The following is an 18,280-nucleotide window of genomic DNA, read 5'->3' as shown; positions in this document are numbered from 1 at the left end:
ATATACAAATGCAGACAGCTCGTTCTGTTCAGAGAGTACCAGGGTGCAGACAAGTTTGCCTTTGTAAAAAATGGTTTCATTTCCTCATTGCCATCTTGCCTTGCAAGCTCTCTTTGTATGACAACAACCAAAAATTATCTGACAATACAGACTAGTTTCATGCACCACTGTAGCCTAAAGAGAACCTTCCACTGCAAAACCATGTTAGATATGGAGGTAGCTTACCTACATACTGTGTTCTGGAAGATGGGTGCATACAGTGTCTCCTGTACTTGCAATGTGAAATTACAACTATTTAGGCACAAAAGGTGTCTTGCATCAGAAGGACAAGTTAGTTATTTCTGTAGGGAAGGGACTGAAAATAAGTTCAGCACCTGCCTTCCTGCTACAGTTCCACCTTGGAAAACAACACCTTTATCACACAGTGGGCAGGACTTCAACAGCTGAAACCTTCACATAAACTCTGTCTGCTTTCCATCTAAAAAAATGTGGTTTAATGAGACAGAAATGTGCTAGGGCACACCTAGCACATACAACTGAGAGTGCACACGGAATCACAGGTATCAACACAGCTACTTCAAACACCTCAGCTTTCTTTGCAGGAGCTTCAGTACACAGTATAAACTAGGATACACACCATGGGGGCAAAAATAAAAAACCTAACTTGTTTTCACTATTCATAAGCAATTTTGCATGCCTGCACCTGCCACCTCAGTGTTAAAGCATCTGTACTAGCACACACACGTGCATCTTGCTGCATTGAGATACACAGCTGGGGGGAATTCAATCACCTATCACTCATTAGTTATTGTGCAGGCTGGGCAAAGAAATACCAATGTGCAAAAGCAGCCCCACCTAAAATTTTCATCCTCTGTATCAAGCTCCACAAACTCATCTCTTACGCTTCAAATTAACCACAGCATTTTAATAAGGAAGAAAATTTATTCAATAGAAAATATTATGGGTCAAGGTCACTTTTCAATGGCGGAGATAAAAAAATTTCCCCCTTTTGTTAATATTTTGGCTTTAATTTAAACCCAAGTCAGTTCAGTTAAGTCCCATCTTTCCTGGCAAGTTTTAGATCCTGAGAGCAGAAGCAGGGCCTTTCAGCTTTAGTGTGAACTATCTTGTTAAACTTAAAAATTGAAGGCCATAGAAGGCATAAATTGTGTGTCTCCTCACACGGTCAGAAGGTCAGTGGGAAAAGGAATCAATGCATTTTCTTAACTAGGTAACTTTCATTAACAAATGATACGTACAAACTTTCACTAGTGTAACCATGCAGTTAATTTTTAAAGATTTCTGACAGAATGATGCAATGCTCTGCTCAGTTTTGTCAACAACAGCACACAGCTGTTTCAGAATTTCTTAGAAAACATCACATTGTAGCTTTTCTGTACAACAGAGGAAGGAAAGTATCTATTTAAAACACAAACTATGGATTCACAGGCCAAAGTAAAGAACATTTGAATGACTGATTGAAAAAAATACTAGGATGGGTAATGGTTTAATTACTGGTACAGTTAGATCACTGTTAATTAGCTAGTGGGACAGCAGTGATTCCCAACCCTAATTTATTACTTTTCCAAATACAGCACAGGAGACTGAAAAGCAAGTGGAGACACCTTTACAGATATCATGATCCACCAGAAATCAGGAAAAAAACCATAGATATACCCAAACTTGTAGTGTTACCTCCAAGAACCTGTTAAAATACAAATTCAGTCTTTTAGTTAAATGCTGAAAGCACAACCAAGAAATTGGTTAAGGAAAACGAGTAGTTTTCAAAAACAAATACTAAAATTAGATGCACAGTTGCATACTAAAGTTGTTTTGTTCCCTTGGCTGCATGAGCAAATGACAAAAAGGATCTTTAACCATTCATGTGGGATTTGCAACTGATCACTTCATAGAAGTGAGACCAACACCAGAGACATTCCTCAAAACCCATTATGAAGCCACACTTCTGCCCCAGCTTTTGCAACTCAGAGTCACTCCTCAAAGCAAGGGATGATTATGTGTGGATTTAAAAATGTACTGATTTGAATGATATACCTAGACATGAAAAAACCTTTCTGTGCTGTAAAGCAACAGAAAAACAACTATTTCAGTTGAGAGATAACAGAGCTTCCCCTCTGTCCCACACAGAATGTGGTCTCAAGACCAAAGCTTTATCTTCTCCCTACATGATTCTAAAGAAATTTATCAGTCACATCAAAACTGGGGACTCTGTAAAAGAAGGAATCAGCAAAGCCTCTTTATCAGAATTTTCCTTTCCCTGTTGTGCTAAATGCATCCTGCTGACAGCCAGCACCTTCCCTGTAAGGCTGTGCTGTTCTGAGCCTGGGATGTGTGGACAGCCTGGCCTGAGGAGCAGATCTGGATGGCTGGGTGTGATGGAGCCCGCAAGGTGCACCTCATGTCATCCCACCTGTGTGGAGTTACATAAACCAACAATGAAGAGACCCAAACCTTCCTTCTTCAGTAACTCCATGTACTTTGGGTGGTGTGCCAGGACTACTTTTTCCAGATACTAAGCTAAGAATTTTAATATTGTGCCACTACCTGCCCTTCTGAGGACAGCTGCACTCACTGCTGATTTTTCTTTTTTTAAAAATAAAAGGAATCACACAGACATCCACAGCGTTCCTTTCACCTGGGGAGCATCTGTTACCACGTGTTCCTGCTGTCTGAGCAGAACCACTTCTAGACTTATTTCTGTACCAGACAGAAAAGAACTTGAAAAATTAACAGAGCAAAATTTTCTGACCAACTCAAGCAACCTGGCTTCAGTGCTAATGGGCTCCCATTCACTCAAAGAAGCAGGTTGGTTCTTCAGAAAGCTGGAAGAAAGGGTTAATTCATATATCCAATCCTCCTGCCAGAGACTAGGTGCTGGCAGCTCTTAAAAGAAATGCAACATCTCTTCTCTGACAGCAATTTGCTGAAGTTTTAGTTAAGATTCTGTTGAACCCCACAGCACCAGGAATTAAGAAAATAATTCAAAAATTCCCCTCAATAAAACAACACTTATATACAAACTTATATAAATAACACAAAATAACAAACTCAGTTTTGGTGTAGTCACAGTACAATAGAGGAACAGATAGATTTTGCCTCAGCCATCTTACAGAGAGGACAACTGATAGGAGATCACATTCCTAACACCACGCCTCTTCAAAAAAAATCAAGAATGGCAAGAGAAAAGCTCTTCTACAGAGGACTTTTTTTCTCCTAAAAACCTACTTGGTAAAGTCTTGGAGTGAACAGACATTTGAGATCCCAGAGAAGAGCAGACAGAAATTGTGTGGAATAGATAACTTTCCCATAAAGAGCAGCACCAGAAACTATGGGCTATTGCAACATAGGAAAAAAAGAGAAACTAGGAACTGTAGTCAGCTCCCAGAAGGATGAATGTTGCACACTCATACTTTGCTCATATATAAATGAAATACTCTTCAGACTGAAACAAGCAGCTAAAATCTGGAACAAATCCTATATGCATACCAAGAAAACAAGATAAAAGGGTGAATAATTTCACAAGTCTGAGGATATAGTCAAATCTATTCTTTGTAAAGTGTCCAGGAGGCAACTTCAGTAAAAAAAGAAGCAAGCATACTTTTACCTCTAAACAAGAGGAAAATGCTATTAAACCTTGGCCAGGAGCCCTTTCTGTACGAGCTCTGGAGACACCTTAGAGGGTTGTTTCAACAGAGAGAATTTTAGCAGTGCTCTCCCTCTGGCTATCACTTCACAGGATGTGGAACACATAAGCTAAATACAACTTCATGCTGTAAATGCCTCTGAAGAAAGACACCAAGTTCTTCATTAAGGTAATACACTGTACATGGTTCAGCAATGTTCACAAGGCTTCACAGAGGATTATCCCAAAGAACCAGAGGAGTGCCTGGCATGCTGAACCCACCTGTGAGACACAGCATAGAGCACAGCTCCAAGTCCTGAGCTCCAGCAAGAGCCCCAGTCACGGCATGGCTTTGCCAGAGGCATCCACCAGCTTCCTGGGTGACTGAACATCAAGCAGAGCACTACAAGTTTTGTGTCTACAGCCAGAAGAGACTTTGCTACCTGTGTATGCTGGGAACACCCAGCACACACAGGGAGAGCTGCCTCTCCAGGAGGCACATCCCAGCTAGATGAGCCCATCAGGCTGGCAGTGCCACCCAGGCCTGTCTCCTGTCACCAGCTCTGTCCCAAGAACAGGACACTTGCATCAAAGAGCAATCTCCACAAGCACATCCGTGCTCTCATTCACACAGAAGAGCCACCAGAGCCCCTCCTGCCTGGTCACCCCTTGCCAAAGCACAAGATGTTACTGCCCCATAGTGTCACCAGTCCTTTCTGAGCAGCTGAGAGTCCCAAAAGGCCATCATTGTATGGGGAACCAGCTCCTGTTACAGAAATATTCAGCAGGACACAGCATGACAACTAGTGATGTCAGCTGCCCTGAACCAAACATTTTGAACTATTTCGGTACAATGGAAAATTGTGGGAGGGAGAAAGAAAAAGAACAGGATAAAAATAGCCAATGTGGCTCTGAAGAGCATTTTGCCTATAAGCCCCTTTTCCCTGCATACTGTCCTCCCTCCCTTCTCTTCTGTCTGTCCCAGGCTTTTGCATTAATCAGATTAGCTAGTGTTAAACAAGGCTCTTCTAATTACTTTCTAATACTGTGAACCAGAGACTAAATAATTGAAAAATGTTTCTGCCCAAATTAGAATAAAACACGATTGATTTTTTAAATATTTGCTTTAGTCCTGCTGATACACACAAGCGTCACCGACAACAGCTGCCTTCAGCCACGGGTGTCCAGGCAGCAGAGGAGAAGCTTCTCTGCTCCTACCCATCCATGTCCCAGTTCATGAACACTACAAGACAGCCTTGCAAGATTACCTAAAAGCCAAAATACAATGTCAAAATCAAGCTGGTTTCTTCCTCATCTTGCTATGAATTGAGAAATAGAGAAGGAATTTAATTTTTCAAAAGCTTTTGAGTGCTGGCTATAAAAATACATAGCAGCATCCAGAATGCCAACTCAAATTTGCTAATTTATCCAAATGAAACAATCATTATCACCCTATCACTGAAGACAAGTAACTACACTCTTGAAAAGCGCTTACCCAAAAAAGAGTGGGATTGGTTGTTCTATTTTTAGTTGGTATCCAAATCAATGCCTGTACAATGCTGTAAAAAGGGAGGCTCTTATGAGAAAGGGGAGGTTTAAGTTCTCCATTTCCACACTCTTCCAGGACAGTGTGTACATATAAACCATACTGTAATTTATCAAAAGATGTTACACAGTGATATCACAACTCTGTAGCCTGCATCATTCCTCTTTCCTACCACTGTATCTCTGATTAAAAGTCAACTACCCCAGAGGGACTCAGTTCCACTGGAGACCTAAAAGGAAACACACAGACTAGGATGCTGCATGGGGAACAGCCTCTGAAAACTGCCAGCACAGGACCCAAAGTGTCACAGCACTGCAAACACACTGGGCATCTGCACCAGGACTCAGGCACTGGCACAGGCAGTGAACATTTTGTCCTGAACTCAGCAGCGTGTGGCTCTGAAAAGCTTAAGGCTGGCTCTGTTACCCACTGGGACCAAAAATGGGAGAGAGGCCAGGAACCTGAGCCTTCTTTCCCTCTTGTGCTCCTTGAGGCCAGTAAAACGCAGACCTCTGCAAGGAAGCTGACAGGAATCCATGGTGCCACAAGAAACTCGGACAATTAATGAAATAATGCTAAAAAACAGAATAATATTCTAAGTTTTGACATGATACCCTTCGCCCTTTCTCCTTCTACGTCTCTCAAGAACCACGAACTCAAAGAAATCAAAATAACAAAAAACAGAAAAACTGGACCCATTTTAGGTTTTTCTTCCTCTCTAATTATGGGCTAAATAACAGCACAATTCATTACAGAAAAGGGGAAAAATTACATTAACATATTTCAAAAACATATGAAGTGAAATGAAATTAAACAGCCCTAATTAAACACCATGTTATGGGACTTCTCAGCTATGCTGTGACTAATTTAAAGGGGAGATGACACTTTTCTACTGGTGTCTCAATTTTTTTTAATCATTACAAGTGCACAGCCTTGGTCCCATCCCTGAAGTGTTAAACACAGTTTACTAACCAATATGATGAAAGATACAAGCATCCCTAGAGTTCTTCATAGCTGAATCACAAATAATTTAAAAGAGCAATAAACCTAACCGTGGCTTTCATAAAACATTAATTAGAAAGACTGAGAACACATCTGTTGCTTTTGTTACATTTTTTCCCCCTTTCTGGTTCAGCTGTCTTTCCCCCACGCTCTTTTAAACTCTTCTCAGGTTCTCGGGACTGCTCTTCTCATGAAGTCTCTGTGCTTCCTCACACCTCCCTCCTCTTTTCCGCAGTGTATTGATTCCTCCTCTGGCAGCTGTTACTGGCACACACAGCACCCAGCAGGCAGGAGGAGCTGGACCTACTAATGAGAGCAACTTGTGTGTTAAAAGCTTCGAGTGTTAGCTGTAACTACTCACACTCAGAGTAAATAACACAACAAATCTGCTATGCAGGAAATCAAACTGATCAACTACTGCACAAGAACACCTGAGCTTTAAAATTCACAAGCAGGAGAGGGACGGGAGTGGAGGCAGTTTAGAGAGAACGCAGGCATTCTATCCCTTGTCCTCTGTGAATTTCTGCAATTCCTTGGCAGGCTGTGGAAGGCTGGGAGGAAACTGTGATCATGACAGTTCCCAGTTAGGCCTGAGAAAAGGGCCTAAAATGCAGTGGGGGCTTCTCATAACACCAGGTTGTGCACAAGCAAGATATCCTTGGATCTCATCACCAAGCCACTGGCGATGGCCTGATCAACAGAACCAAAATTACTCCATACAGAGTTTAGCATTGTATAGACTGCAAAAAACTCCATCAGCAGTTCCAGGTGGCCAAGCTTAGAAGTGGTATTTGATACATTTCCTCTGAAAGAGATAGCAAGATATCACAGTAATTTGGAATACATCTCATTTAACTTATCACTACAACTTATGTATAACCATGCGAGGTGGTCACTCTATCATTGCAGGCACTGCACCTCTGCATTCAGACACAGGACTTTTAAGGTCCCTATTCTTTTCTACCAACAATAAAGTGGACAAAGCTCAGCTGTGGGTGCCTCTGTTCAGAGAAATCCCATCCCAGCTGTCACCAACAAGACACATTTTTGGCCTAAAGGAGGTCCCACGTGGCTCCTTCTTCCCCCATCACTGACAGGGCTCACACTAATATCCCATTTCTGCAATAAGGAACCTTTGACTGGATGTAGTATTTACCTGGCTCCTCACCAGTGCCCGTGCTTTCACACTGCCTGAGCTCTTTACAGAACCGGATGAGTTTATATTTTACAGAACAAAGCAAGATGACATAAAACACCTAGGGTGAGATAAGGCATCTGAAGCAGATTCTAGAGAAGAAAGAAGAGAACCAGTACGGCATCTAAATAAAGTTTTTATGATTTCACATTTCTCTCTAACCACGAGCAAAAGGAGATAACCCAGAACAAAAGGACACATTAAAAGAACATTTGCAAAACAGTAATCACTCCCATCTAGCTCAACAGCTCAACAAATTAAAGTTATGCTATTAATTCATTAGTCCAAAACATATCATAATGTGTGACAATATTTTCCTGCTTTCACAACAGTTTTATAGTACACATCGAAAATCAATCTCAGAAGAAAAGCAGAACTATGCACAATTTCTGCATGTACTCCAGGGGGAGGAGAAAGGTTGAGGTTAATGTTCCATTTTTTAAAAATCATGCACTGAACAAATTAAAAATATATGTTTCACTTGTAAGTCACAGGAACTTACCTATAGTTTAAAATAAACAGCCGTAGATGCTCAACAAAAGGTTTGGCAATTCCTCCCTACAGAGGCACCCATCTATTTACACCTGGGAGTGTTGCCAATAGAACAGCTACCAAAAACTTCAAAAGGTTCACATCATGAATAGCAAGTCGCTGGCCAAAGGATTTTATGATATGACCAGCTGTGTAACACCATATTGAATTATAGACACGCTGCACCCCAAAAATGCAAAGAAGGGGCGTTAAACTTATTAAAAAGCTGAAAGAGAAACCTCGATTTTTTAAATTAATATTTTCTACGGAAAAGTATTTTTAACAGGGAAAAAAAACCCCACTGCAGTATGGGACTTTTTAAAGAGCAAATCTAAGCAGCTGTTCCCACCAAGGCTGCTTCAAGCTCAGCGAACTCCTCTAGCTGAAGCCCCAGCCAGAGCTCAGCCGCTTTGTGATCAGAACATTCTGCTTTAATAAATGGCTCTCTTAAACTCGCTTGGGGAGAGACATGAGTCAACAGAGGAAGAGAGGGATAATGTTTCTGTTGACAAACATTTAACAATTGGCAACAGACAGTAGGAAACGGGGACGAACCCGAAAGCTTGCCAAATAAAGTTATGCTGGAGGAACAAGGCTCCTTTTAGGAGCAGCACTGCAACTCTCCACAGATTCCAGAAAAATATCTGAATACAACCAAAATAAAAAAGCTGCAGTTGTTGAAGAACGACGCTCCTAATCCTAATATTTGTGGTGACGTTTTTCCATACCAGCCAGAACGGGTCAGAACTCCTCCGAATCAAATTACTGCATATCCTTTGCCAAAGAGTCTGGTTTTGGTCTCAGTAGTCATCCACGTCTCAGTGTTCACACAAGCCCTTGTGAGCTGCATGAGCAATTTTTCCCCCTCATCTTACAACATTTCTGTAGAGGACTTGCCAAAGCATATGTAGCATCTTGGTCAGACTCCTTTTTCAGGCAAGCCAGGACCTTCACTGTCTGATTACGTCCTAGAAACTCAGTTCTCATGAAAGCGCAAACAAAACCCGACTGCCGTATTAAGGGTGAACAAATGTTCCCCTCCGAGCGCTTACTGCTGTTCCAACTTCCAGCCTCCCCGATGGCCACTCAAGATCCAGAGGGAGCCAAAAGCAGCCTCCCTCCTTCCTCCGGAGAGGAGCGGGGCTCAGCAGCGCCCGTGGCCCGGCCGGAGTTTCCACTCCGGCTCCAGCTCCCTCCTGTGCCGGGATCCCCGTGGGCAGCCGCCCTGCCCTGCCCGGCGCCGCGGCCGCCGCCGGACCCGTGCTTACCTCAGCACTTTGCCCACCGCCTGCAGGACCATCTTGCAGCTTAATCCGGGCTTGGGACTCTGGGCGAGCACGGGCCGTTCACCGGGGAGGCTGCAGTGATCCCCCACCATGGTACGGCGGTGCGGAGCGGCGATCGCGGCTCGCTCGGCCCGGGCTCCCCGCCGCGGTCCCGGCCGCCCGCCCCCGCCGGGCCGGCCCCGCCAATGGCGCTGGGGGCGGGCGGTGCCGCGGCTGCTCCGCCCGGCCCCGAACCGGCCCGAGCAGGGCCCGGCGCCGCCCCCGCGCCCCGCGGCGCTGCGGCCGCAGGGGCAGCGCGGCCCGGCCGCGTTACACAACACGGGGCAGTGCCGGCACGGACAGCGCGGCTGCCCAGCACCGGCACCGACAATGCAATCCTCCGCCCCCCTTCATGGCAGCCGGAGAATAAGCAAGGCAAAGCAGGACGGTGCCTGACGGAGCAGGACACGGGGCAAACGTTCCGCTTTGCTGTCTGCGCTACGGGCCCCGTCCGCAGTGGGGCCAGGCTGGACTCCCCGTGGGAAACGGGAATAAAGACGCCTTTTGTCAGCAAGGTTCTGCACTGCTCTCAGGACTCTGTGTGGCATGCAAGGGCCTGGGCTACTAGAGCTACAGACAGTCTTACATAGTGCATGGCAGCCCAACAGAGTTAGTGAAGAAGAAGGCGATAAACAGCACGAGATGACTTGCCATTGTGACCAGAGTTAAGAGCAAAGCACTTGGGTAATGGTCCTCAGAGGATGACTGATTAAGCAGTGTCCCCTAACACAAGGTCCATTGTGACCCACCTTCCCTTTTGCCTGGATAAAGATAAACCACTTGGCCATGTGTTTTCCTAACAGATCTTAGAAAGGCACTGTAGGTCCAGCTCCTTAGCCATGCCATGTAACCACCAGTCCTTGCCCCTTTTGGACAGGCAGCTGTGCCCACTGGTTGCATATGTAGCATTTAGAGCCAGATCACAACAAAAAATGTGACAGGTGTGGCATAACGTGACCTAGAACAGAAAGTCTTGAGTACATGACTTATTCTGACACTCTGAAGCCTGGCCCAGGACATCTCAGAGAAAACAGTGGGTTTGCCATTTTATGTGCACCTCCAAGACTGGCTGTAATCGGAAGGGGCAATTCCCCATTCAGGGTACAGCCAAGTGTTCCAGTTTGCCTACTGAACAGGCATCTTGCCCTGTGAACAGAGGGCAAACAGGCTTGTTGAATTCAGCTGAGCACAAACTGTGACACTGCTGCTGCCACCAGCCTGGCATCACCTGGTCAAAGCAGGCTGGAATGTGGCTGCTGTTTGCACAAACCCCAGAAACCGCAGCCCCGTGATGCAACCTGAAGGAACTAAGTGCTGCTGCTCAGTCCCAAAGCATCTACCCAGGCAGGGGTGTTGGTCAGCTATGCACTTTTAGTTCCATGTCCAAGTTAGGCCTCCTCACCCTTGTGAAGCAGGAAGTATTTTGATTCCCGCTGTACAAGCAATCCACTTAAGATGGAGTATTAATGACTTCACTGATAGCACATAGGAAGCCTGCAGCTGAACACAGCTCGGTTTTCCACACCGAATCGTGGCACTTCATACAGGAGATAATCCAACCTGCAAAAAATCTGATGCTCTGTCAACCTTTTCCCCAAGTAAGAGCAACTTGTGACAGTAACATGACGAAGCAAGAGTCCTGGCAAATGGAGGATGGGCACCTGCCCTTGCTTTGTCCACCAGTGAAATCTGCAGAGAGAATTTAGTTTTTTAAAGAACCACCTTAAAAACAACAAGCCTGTGATACAAAGCAGCTTAAGTTTTAATAAAAGTCTGTCTATCCAAAGTAAATTAAAGAAAAAATCCAGGAGTAAAACCAAAATAAATACAGCTCTGTGGCATTACAGTTGTATTAGGAAAGTTAGCCTCTCTGTGACTCTGACTGCAAAACAGTGGCTCTTCAGAGATGGAGGTTCAGTGATCTCATGCAGGTTAGGAACTGATCCTCTTCTGGTAAAACCAAAATATTGACTGAAACACAACTTTCAAACCTGATCACTTTTTACCTGGGTGCAAATAAATGGCTTATTTCTCTCTTCTGCTAGCTTCCACATCAGCTCAGCACTTTTCTTTCCCTTTTCTCAACCACATGTCTCTGTGGCACCTATCAGTTTTCCTCTATTCAAGCAGTATCCTCTGTTTTGATTGACTACATGCTACAGTTTACCTGTAATACAGATTTCATACAAGTTGTGGGAAAACCCAGCATCTCTAAATCAATTTTAAATGCTTCAAAATAATAAAAATCACATTATTATAGGAAGCACAACTTAGGCATGCACACTTTATTTAAATGGCACCAACATAAATAATTTAAACCACATGTGCAGTACAGATTCTTACAACTTTTCACGAGACTTAGAACACACAAATGGGTTTATTTGAGAGCTGCTTCGTCCAGAAAGGAGAGTACTCCATCTACAAGGAGTGTTTATTTGAACACAGCTGCTGGTCTGATCTCCACCTGTGCATATTCGGAAGGATGCATATCTACACTTCCTTAAGGATGTGTCTGCAGCCATCAGAAATCCTGCCTATTTACATTCATCAGAAGCCTCTTTCACTTGCTTCCTCAACATCCTCCGCATGTAACAACTGTTGCACCTTAGCCCAAGTGTGCTTCAGCACCGGAGAATGCTTCTAGCAAGTGCCTTTCCCACCAGACAGGGAGCATTGTGTATTGAAATCATCACTAAACGTTAAGAGGAATGCCTGTGAATGGACCTACAAACAGCTTCACGGCTTGTATTGGATCTACAGACACATCAGCAAAACAGGGACATCACCAGAGGCACAGAGGAAGGGCACAGCAGGGCATTGGGATGAGAGGAGCCCCATTTCTCCTCACTTACACATGACTACATGTGCTAGCAACACACTGATGGAAAGCTTTCTACACTGATCCCAGCTACCAAGGCAAGGAATATTTTTAAATTTTATGAATAATGCTTTGTATTTATAATGTTGTTATAAGCAGCAGTTAACCATTATATACTTATTTGCCCCTTTTACCATTCCATAAAAAGTACATGTAAAGCAGCCACCACAGGGATGTATTCTGGTACTTGGAGGTTGGCAAAGAAAGGGAGTTGTATTCAACCCAGACAAACAAACAACGCCGAGGGGGAAAAAAAAGAAAGGTACAATTCAGCATTTATATGCATAGAAATGAAGCCTTGTAGCATCAGACTGCAAAGTCCTGTTTTAAATTAAGCTTAATTTTATTGTGTGTCCCTGTCTGACATATAACATTTCAATTTTGCAAGCTCATTTTGACTTTAGTGTGCCCTGATACCACCTAGCCAAATACCCTTTCCAGTTACCTCACAGGGTACTCCCAGGTGTCTGGAATGACTGAAAATCAGCAATGAGAACATTTTATCCTTTAGCTTGCCTCTAAGCTGTGTTTATACGAGATTACATTTGCTCTCCATTTTGTCATCCTCACACAGCAGCAGATGGCACGAGCAGCTCTGCTCAGTATCAGCACTACAGGCATGGATTTGGGAAAGAAGACAGCCTGAAGACAAGTTGTCTCAGTCTCAGAAAGCAGTTTGGAATGGTCAGAGTGAAGGGAAAATAGATTTTAAAGGTATGTGTTCAGCTCCACTCTTGAGATAATAGCAGGAGCAATAGGTCCTCCTGGCCACACACAGTGCAGGAAGTTTGTGCATAAAAGACTGAGCTTAAAAGCAGCACATTTGTAAGTGACAAGGTGCCTACATTTGCTGCTTTACTGAAAACTCTGAAAATAATGACAAGTCAGTGTCAATCCTGCAATCATCTTTGGCTTCATCAATACTATGGGGTGTTTTTTCTAGAGCAGGCAGAGAGAAAAAAAGGGTTCACAATATTCTCACCTCATCCATAACATGAGAAACAACCATTTGCAGCAAGAAAAGCAAATCAGCTCAAAATATCAGTAAAGCTCCATTGGGAATGCAAAAAAAAAAAAAAATAAAAAAAAAAAAAAATTATACTAAGGCTTTTTGGAAGGGATGCACAAAATGAGAAGCAGCAAGGGTTCATCAAATACCACTTTACTTAGTTAAAAAAAAAGAGCAAAGGAAAAGGAAAGAGTGCTGCTGTATGTACTGAACAGAGAAATCGTGATCTCAAAGATATTGTTTTTCTGACAAGTGTGTAGGTGCATCTATTGTTCTAAAATCCCAAATGTCAAGTTAAGCCAGGCTCAGCAAGCGTGTATGGATGAGAGATGAAGAACGTGAATGTGTTGAAGGAAGCAGCAATAAAAGCAGCTCTACAAGAGATACTCAACTCTACCAGCACTGAACTAATACCTGAGCACTATAAATAAAGGATGGGATGATCACACTTAGACTCTACATGAAGAGGTAATCTGAAATAGAGCAAAGAGTTCATTTTTACCACCTGCATTTCAGCCAGTCCTTCTGAGTCAGCCCACCTAAAATGACAGAAGCCCTCTGAAAACACACACTGAAAGGACACTTGTTTCCTGTGCAGCTGTTCAGGCAAGTTTGTGGCAAGTAGATTCTGAATCAAGGAATTGCCATGGAGTTGGAGTGAAACATCAGATTCAGACATCAGTTTGTAGAAACCCTGAAAACTTATCACTATATATAAAAATAATTTCTGTTATTAAAAGTTATTCTGAATCCTAGGCAAGTTCTAATGTTACTTCATTCTGCTTAAAGCTTCCCCTGCTTTCAACTGCAAAGGTTCTTTGCTTTATGTACTAAGTTGTTGTACACCATCCTACAGCAGCCAGTTTCAGTGAGGATAAAGCAGGCCCTGTACAGTACTTTTCCTACAGAGTTCATTCCAGTGGAGATAAACACCACCATGGCACAGCCCCAGAAGGCAGAGCGGTTCCCTCGTCCCAATTTGCAAAACAATGTACTCAGAGCTGCTATATACAGGAACAATAAACTGGAAAATATTTGCAAATAAAGAGCTCAAATCCATCACCCTCATAAACTGTCTTCCACAGAGACAAAATGTGCTTAGCAAAAGCCTAGTAATAGCTGCAGGTGACACTGGGGCTGGAGTGACACACAACATCTGTGTCAGCAAGGGTGAAATCCCTTTTGTTCTTTCGGTGGGGAAAAGGGTGAGAAGAAAACACAAATGACTGAAGGTGTGACAGTGAAGCTAATGCATTTATCCTTTTGAGTGCCCAAAAATGTCTTTCAACACATGGATCTCACCAAGCAAGTCAAAGGAAGAAACCTTATTAAGCAGAGTACCTGCTGAGGGGCTGCACAGGTTCTTACAGCACACTGTAAGGATTGAGATGCTGAATTTCTACCATTGCAGCTGCTGTTAGTTCCTTCCCAGAGATAATACAAGTGACAATTTCATCTCACACATTACCTTTTTTTTTTTCTTGCCCTAATTTTAAAGTTTAGCTAGGCTTCACTCCAGGGAAGCATTAATGCAATATGCATTTGATACAGAAAAGCTAAAATGAAAGACTTCTGTTCTTTCTTTTCCTCCCCCAAATACACTGAACCTCAAGCTTCATATAAAGAGGTAAAACTTCTAAAACTTGGCTAAAACATTCTCCCCAGGGATTGTTTAACATATTCAGAACTACTTGCTACATATATACAGAACTCTCCCTGTAAGTTTTACAAGACAACTACTGTTTCTACAGACTTGGGTAAATATGGCATGGAAAATTAACTCCTAATTGCAAATTGGCACAAAACTCTGGGCTAAGGAGTCAAAGGTGTAATCAGCACAGGAAAGGAGGGTATCTGTGCCAGCAGTGTTATTGGTCAGGACTATCTATACTTGGGTGGGAAAGGCACAGAAGGAAAAAAGGGAGATGCTGGGAGTGAACTTGCACAGTTTTCCCAGACAGATGGAGAGACACAAAGGAAATAAAAGTTTCCCTCCTTTTTGGTGCTAAGAATGGCTTCATTTCAGTACAGTAAATGATTTTATCTGGTAATGCCACATTTAGATGACAGCACAAGGAAAAAACAATTCATGAAATAAGCATGAAATTTATTCTATGAGATTTTTCCCCAGGCATGCATTACAAAATATAACACACACAACTTACATTATGTAATGAGAAACTATTTGTTGTAATTCCTGGCATTTACAGAATAACTCCTTAGCTACAACTTCTGAAGAGCAGGACCACAAAATCCAGACGTCACAAAATTAACTTGCTTCACGCCCAGACCAGTGCAAATTTGCATTCCATACTCAACACCGAGATGCTTCATCCAAGCTAATTTGATTTCGTAACACTGCTCAGGTCCAGAGCACAGATTTAGCCACATAAACAATGTCATAAAGTTCCTGAGCTACAAGCTGAAATAGTTCAGATTTATGATTGTGGGGAAGAAGGTTCCAGCCGGCGCTCAGCAAAGGCTGAGTACCAGCAGTGTTTGTGCTGGGCAGCTCAGCCCGGAGGAGGGGCCATCTCCCAGTAAAACCTGTTTGGCCAGCCTGCAACCAAGGTGTGTGCTGGACATGGACTGATCAGCCTGCCAGCCAAGGTGAGTGCTGGACATGGACTGATCAGCCTGCCAGCCAAGGTGTGTGCTGGACATGGACACTGGGATCAGCCTGCCAGCCAAGGTGAGTGCTGGACATGGACACTGGGATCACTGGGATCCACACACACACATGCACACACACCCCAGCTTTGGCACAGCTCAAGTTTCACTGCTGCTGTTTCAAAACAGTTGTGGAAGTAAAAGCGTGAAGATCTTGCCTTTGAGGAATCCTCAAACCTCAAACACTGCTAAGTATTTCAAGCCATCTGAAAACATTTACAATTCTTATTCAGCATGCTAAATGAGAGATGTGCAAATTTACTGGGGGAAAAAACCCTGATGTTTTCTAGGACAATTCCGGACACTTGGTTATATTAAAAACCTTGTACATGAGAACCTGTAACACCCTCACAGCAGAGTCTTGGCTGTGTCTGCAAGAGAGCATGTGGGAAATAAATACTATGTAGCTATAGTCACACAAAACTGCATAGCATGAGTAGTTTGCTTGGTGTTTTCCTAAAACTTCTTACACAAATACAGCCTGAAGTTTTAATGCTCTGATTTTCTGAAGAAGAAAATGGCTTTGAAGCTATTCACTTACCCATTTGATTTGAATACTTTGATGATATAGAACTTCCAGCATTTTACAAAACCCAACATGATAATATATGGCCTTGAGACCAACCCTCTCCTATAAATTCTGGACAGATTTGGACAAAGAGTGGCAGAATAATACAATATAAGGTTAAAGCTGCCATAAGTGTTTTTTCAGGCTCTGCACTAATGTATTCTGGAAGTGCACTGGCCTAGTTTAATGAGGAGCTGGTAGAATAAAAAAAGCTTGTGTGCACAGGACTGTTGGGTTGTATCTTGTTCATTGTTTCTAACTAACATTTCTCCAAAAGCAAGCTAAGCCACTGAGGGAAATCATGGCAGTAGACCACCAAAAAGGGGAAAAATTGTCAAAAACATCACTTCTTTATACAAAGACAATACAAAACAGAAGTACTTGAATTATCTCAAACCATCAGAGGTTTCCATTGTAGGCTCAGAATATCTGAGAGCTGTTTTTTAAAGTGAACGTCCTGGAAGCTTACAGAGGTCATGAAAGGGTCTACTTATAACAGAATTGCCTTCCAAACTTCAGTTAAATTATCACTCTACATGACACAAGTATTTATTACTGTGACAGGCTTGCACTGCTGAAACAACATAAAATAAAGGAAATCAACCCAACTCTCACCTGATCAAGGAAGAAGTTAGAATATACAATGGAATATCCCTCAGTTTAAGCCAGTCATGGAGAGACAGGGGTTTAAATTAACACCTTAAGCACACATCTGTCATTGAGCAATACTGGTGTATAGGAGGCTTTTCTGATGCTGTCTTCCTTTGAATCTCCATTTTGCCTAGAATTTGTTCCATGGCTACATTTTCACCTTTCCCCCCATAGTCCATTACAACACCTGAATGAATGTTTATTTACTAGGAAACAAAAGCGCTGGCTGACAGAAAAGCTTCGCTGTTCTGGTTAGACAAGATTGCCATTTGTCATGTTTTAGTAATGCAGTAAGAAAATTAGCCTTGCCTGCCTTCAGACAAAAGAAAAGTCACACTTAAGGTACTGGACAGAAACTGAGGACAGGATACCACTGTGTCTACCAAGACATTCTGTATGTACTCTGTATGTATTCTGTATGAACTTTGCCAAATAAGTCTCTTCCCCAGTTCTACAGCCAAAACCAAAGAGATTACTATAATCTACATTTTGCATTTCTTGCTTTGCATACTTTTCCTAAACTACTTGCTTTCAGGACTTTGTCAATACCAATATGTACTGAGACTACAGGGATCAATGGGTAATTATGTCAAACTACTGTAATTCCTATTTAACTGAGAAATACCATTACTGTGAACATAGCAAAGACATCTTTTGGAAATGTCTGATGAAAATTGCTTCATGACTAGGAAGAGGCACAAAAGCTCCAGTGTTACTGCCAGGACGTACAGGCAGGTAAAGGAGATACATATATACATAAATATATATAAATTATACCTAAATTCAGTGATAACAGTACTTTAAAGTATTTTCACATTTTTCTAGGCTTCTCACTGGGGAGGGGAAAGTGAACACTAGATGTATTCACCCTGCATCTTGAGCTGCTTCTACACTTTGAAGGAACACTATGTGCATCAAGGAGATGTGCTCCAACACACAGTAGGTGAACCTTTCCCTTTCAACGTTCTGCTCTAAAAATTGTTTGAAACTGGGGAAAATACACAGTGTTCTACTATGCAAATAGCAACTTCCCTGTATAATTATAGTGCATTTTGCTGAGAATTGCATCATGACTAGAATACTACCAAGAGGGCAAACGTGTAACCACTGTTCTTAGTTTGTCAGAAAATTTTTCCCACATTACATAAACACGTACACACCCGGACTTGGGCAGCACCATCAATCTTTCCATTGTCTTTACTTTAGTAAAGGAACAGCTATTTTTCATTACAGTAGCTTTATTTTTATTAATGTTATGAAAC

The 18,280-nt window shown here is 42.7% G+C and overlaps 2 protein-coding genes across 4 annotated transcripts in view; one reads left to right on the top strand and one right to left on the bottom strand.

Moving 5' to 3' along the window:
• TNNI2 (troponin I2, fast skeletal type) overlaps positions 1-18,280 on the top strand; it is a 422,570-nt gene that overhangs the window by 192,678 nt on the left and 211,612 nt on the right. The window lies entirely within an intron of this gene.
• MOB2 (MOB kinase activator 2) overlaps positions 1-18,280 on the bottom strand; it is a 108,940-nt gene that overhangs the window by 20,288 nt on the left and 70,372 nt on the right. The window contains exon 1 of one of the 3 annotated variants that reach the window (XM_059474618.1): positions 9,186-9,389. The exons of the other annotated variants lie outside the window; for them this stretch is intronic. Within the exon in view, the coding sequence (XP_059330601.1) occupies positions 9,186-9,295 (110 nt within the window). The 5' untranslated portion in view covers positions 9,296-9,389. Of the gene's footprint in view, positions 1-9,185; positions 9,390-18,280 lie in introns of those variants that run through there. 3 annotated transcript variants of the gene reach the window in all.

This window comes from Ammospiza nelsoni, chromosome 6, assembly GCF_027579445.1.
Source record: "Ammospiza nelsoni isolate bAmmNel1 chromosome 6, bAmmNel1.pri, whole genome shotgun sequence".
NCBI lineage: Eukaryota > Metazoa > Chordata > Aves > Passeriformes > Passerellidae > Ammospiza > Ammospiza nelsoni.
This window is presented reverse-complemented; position numbering and strand designations above follow the sequence as displayed.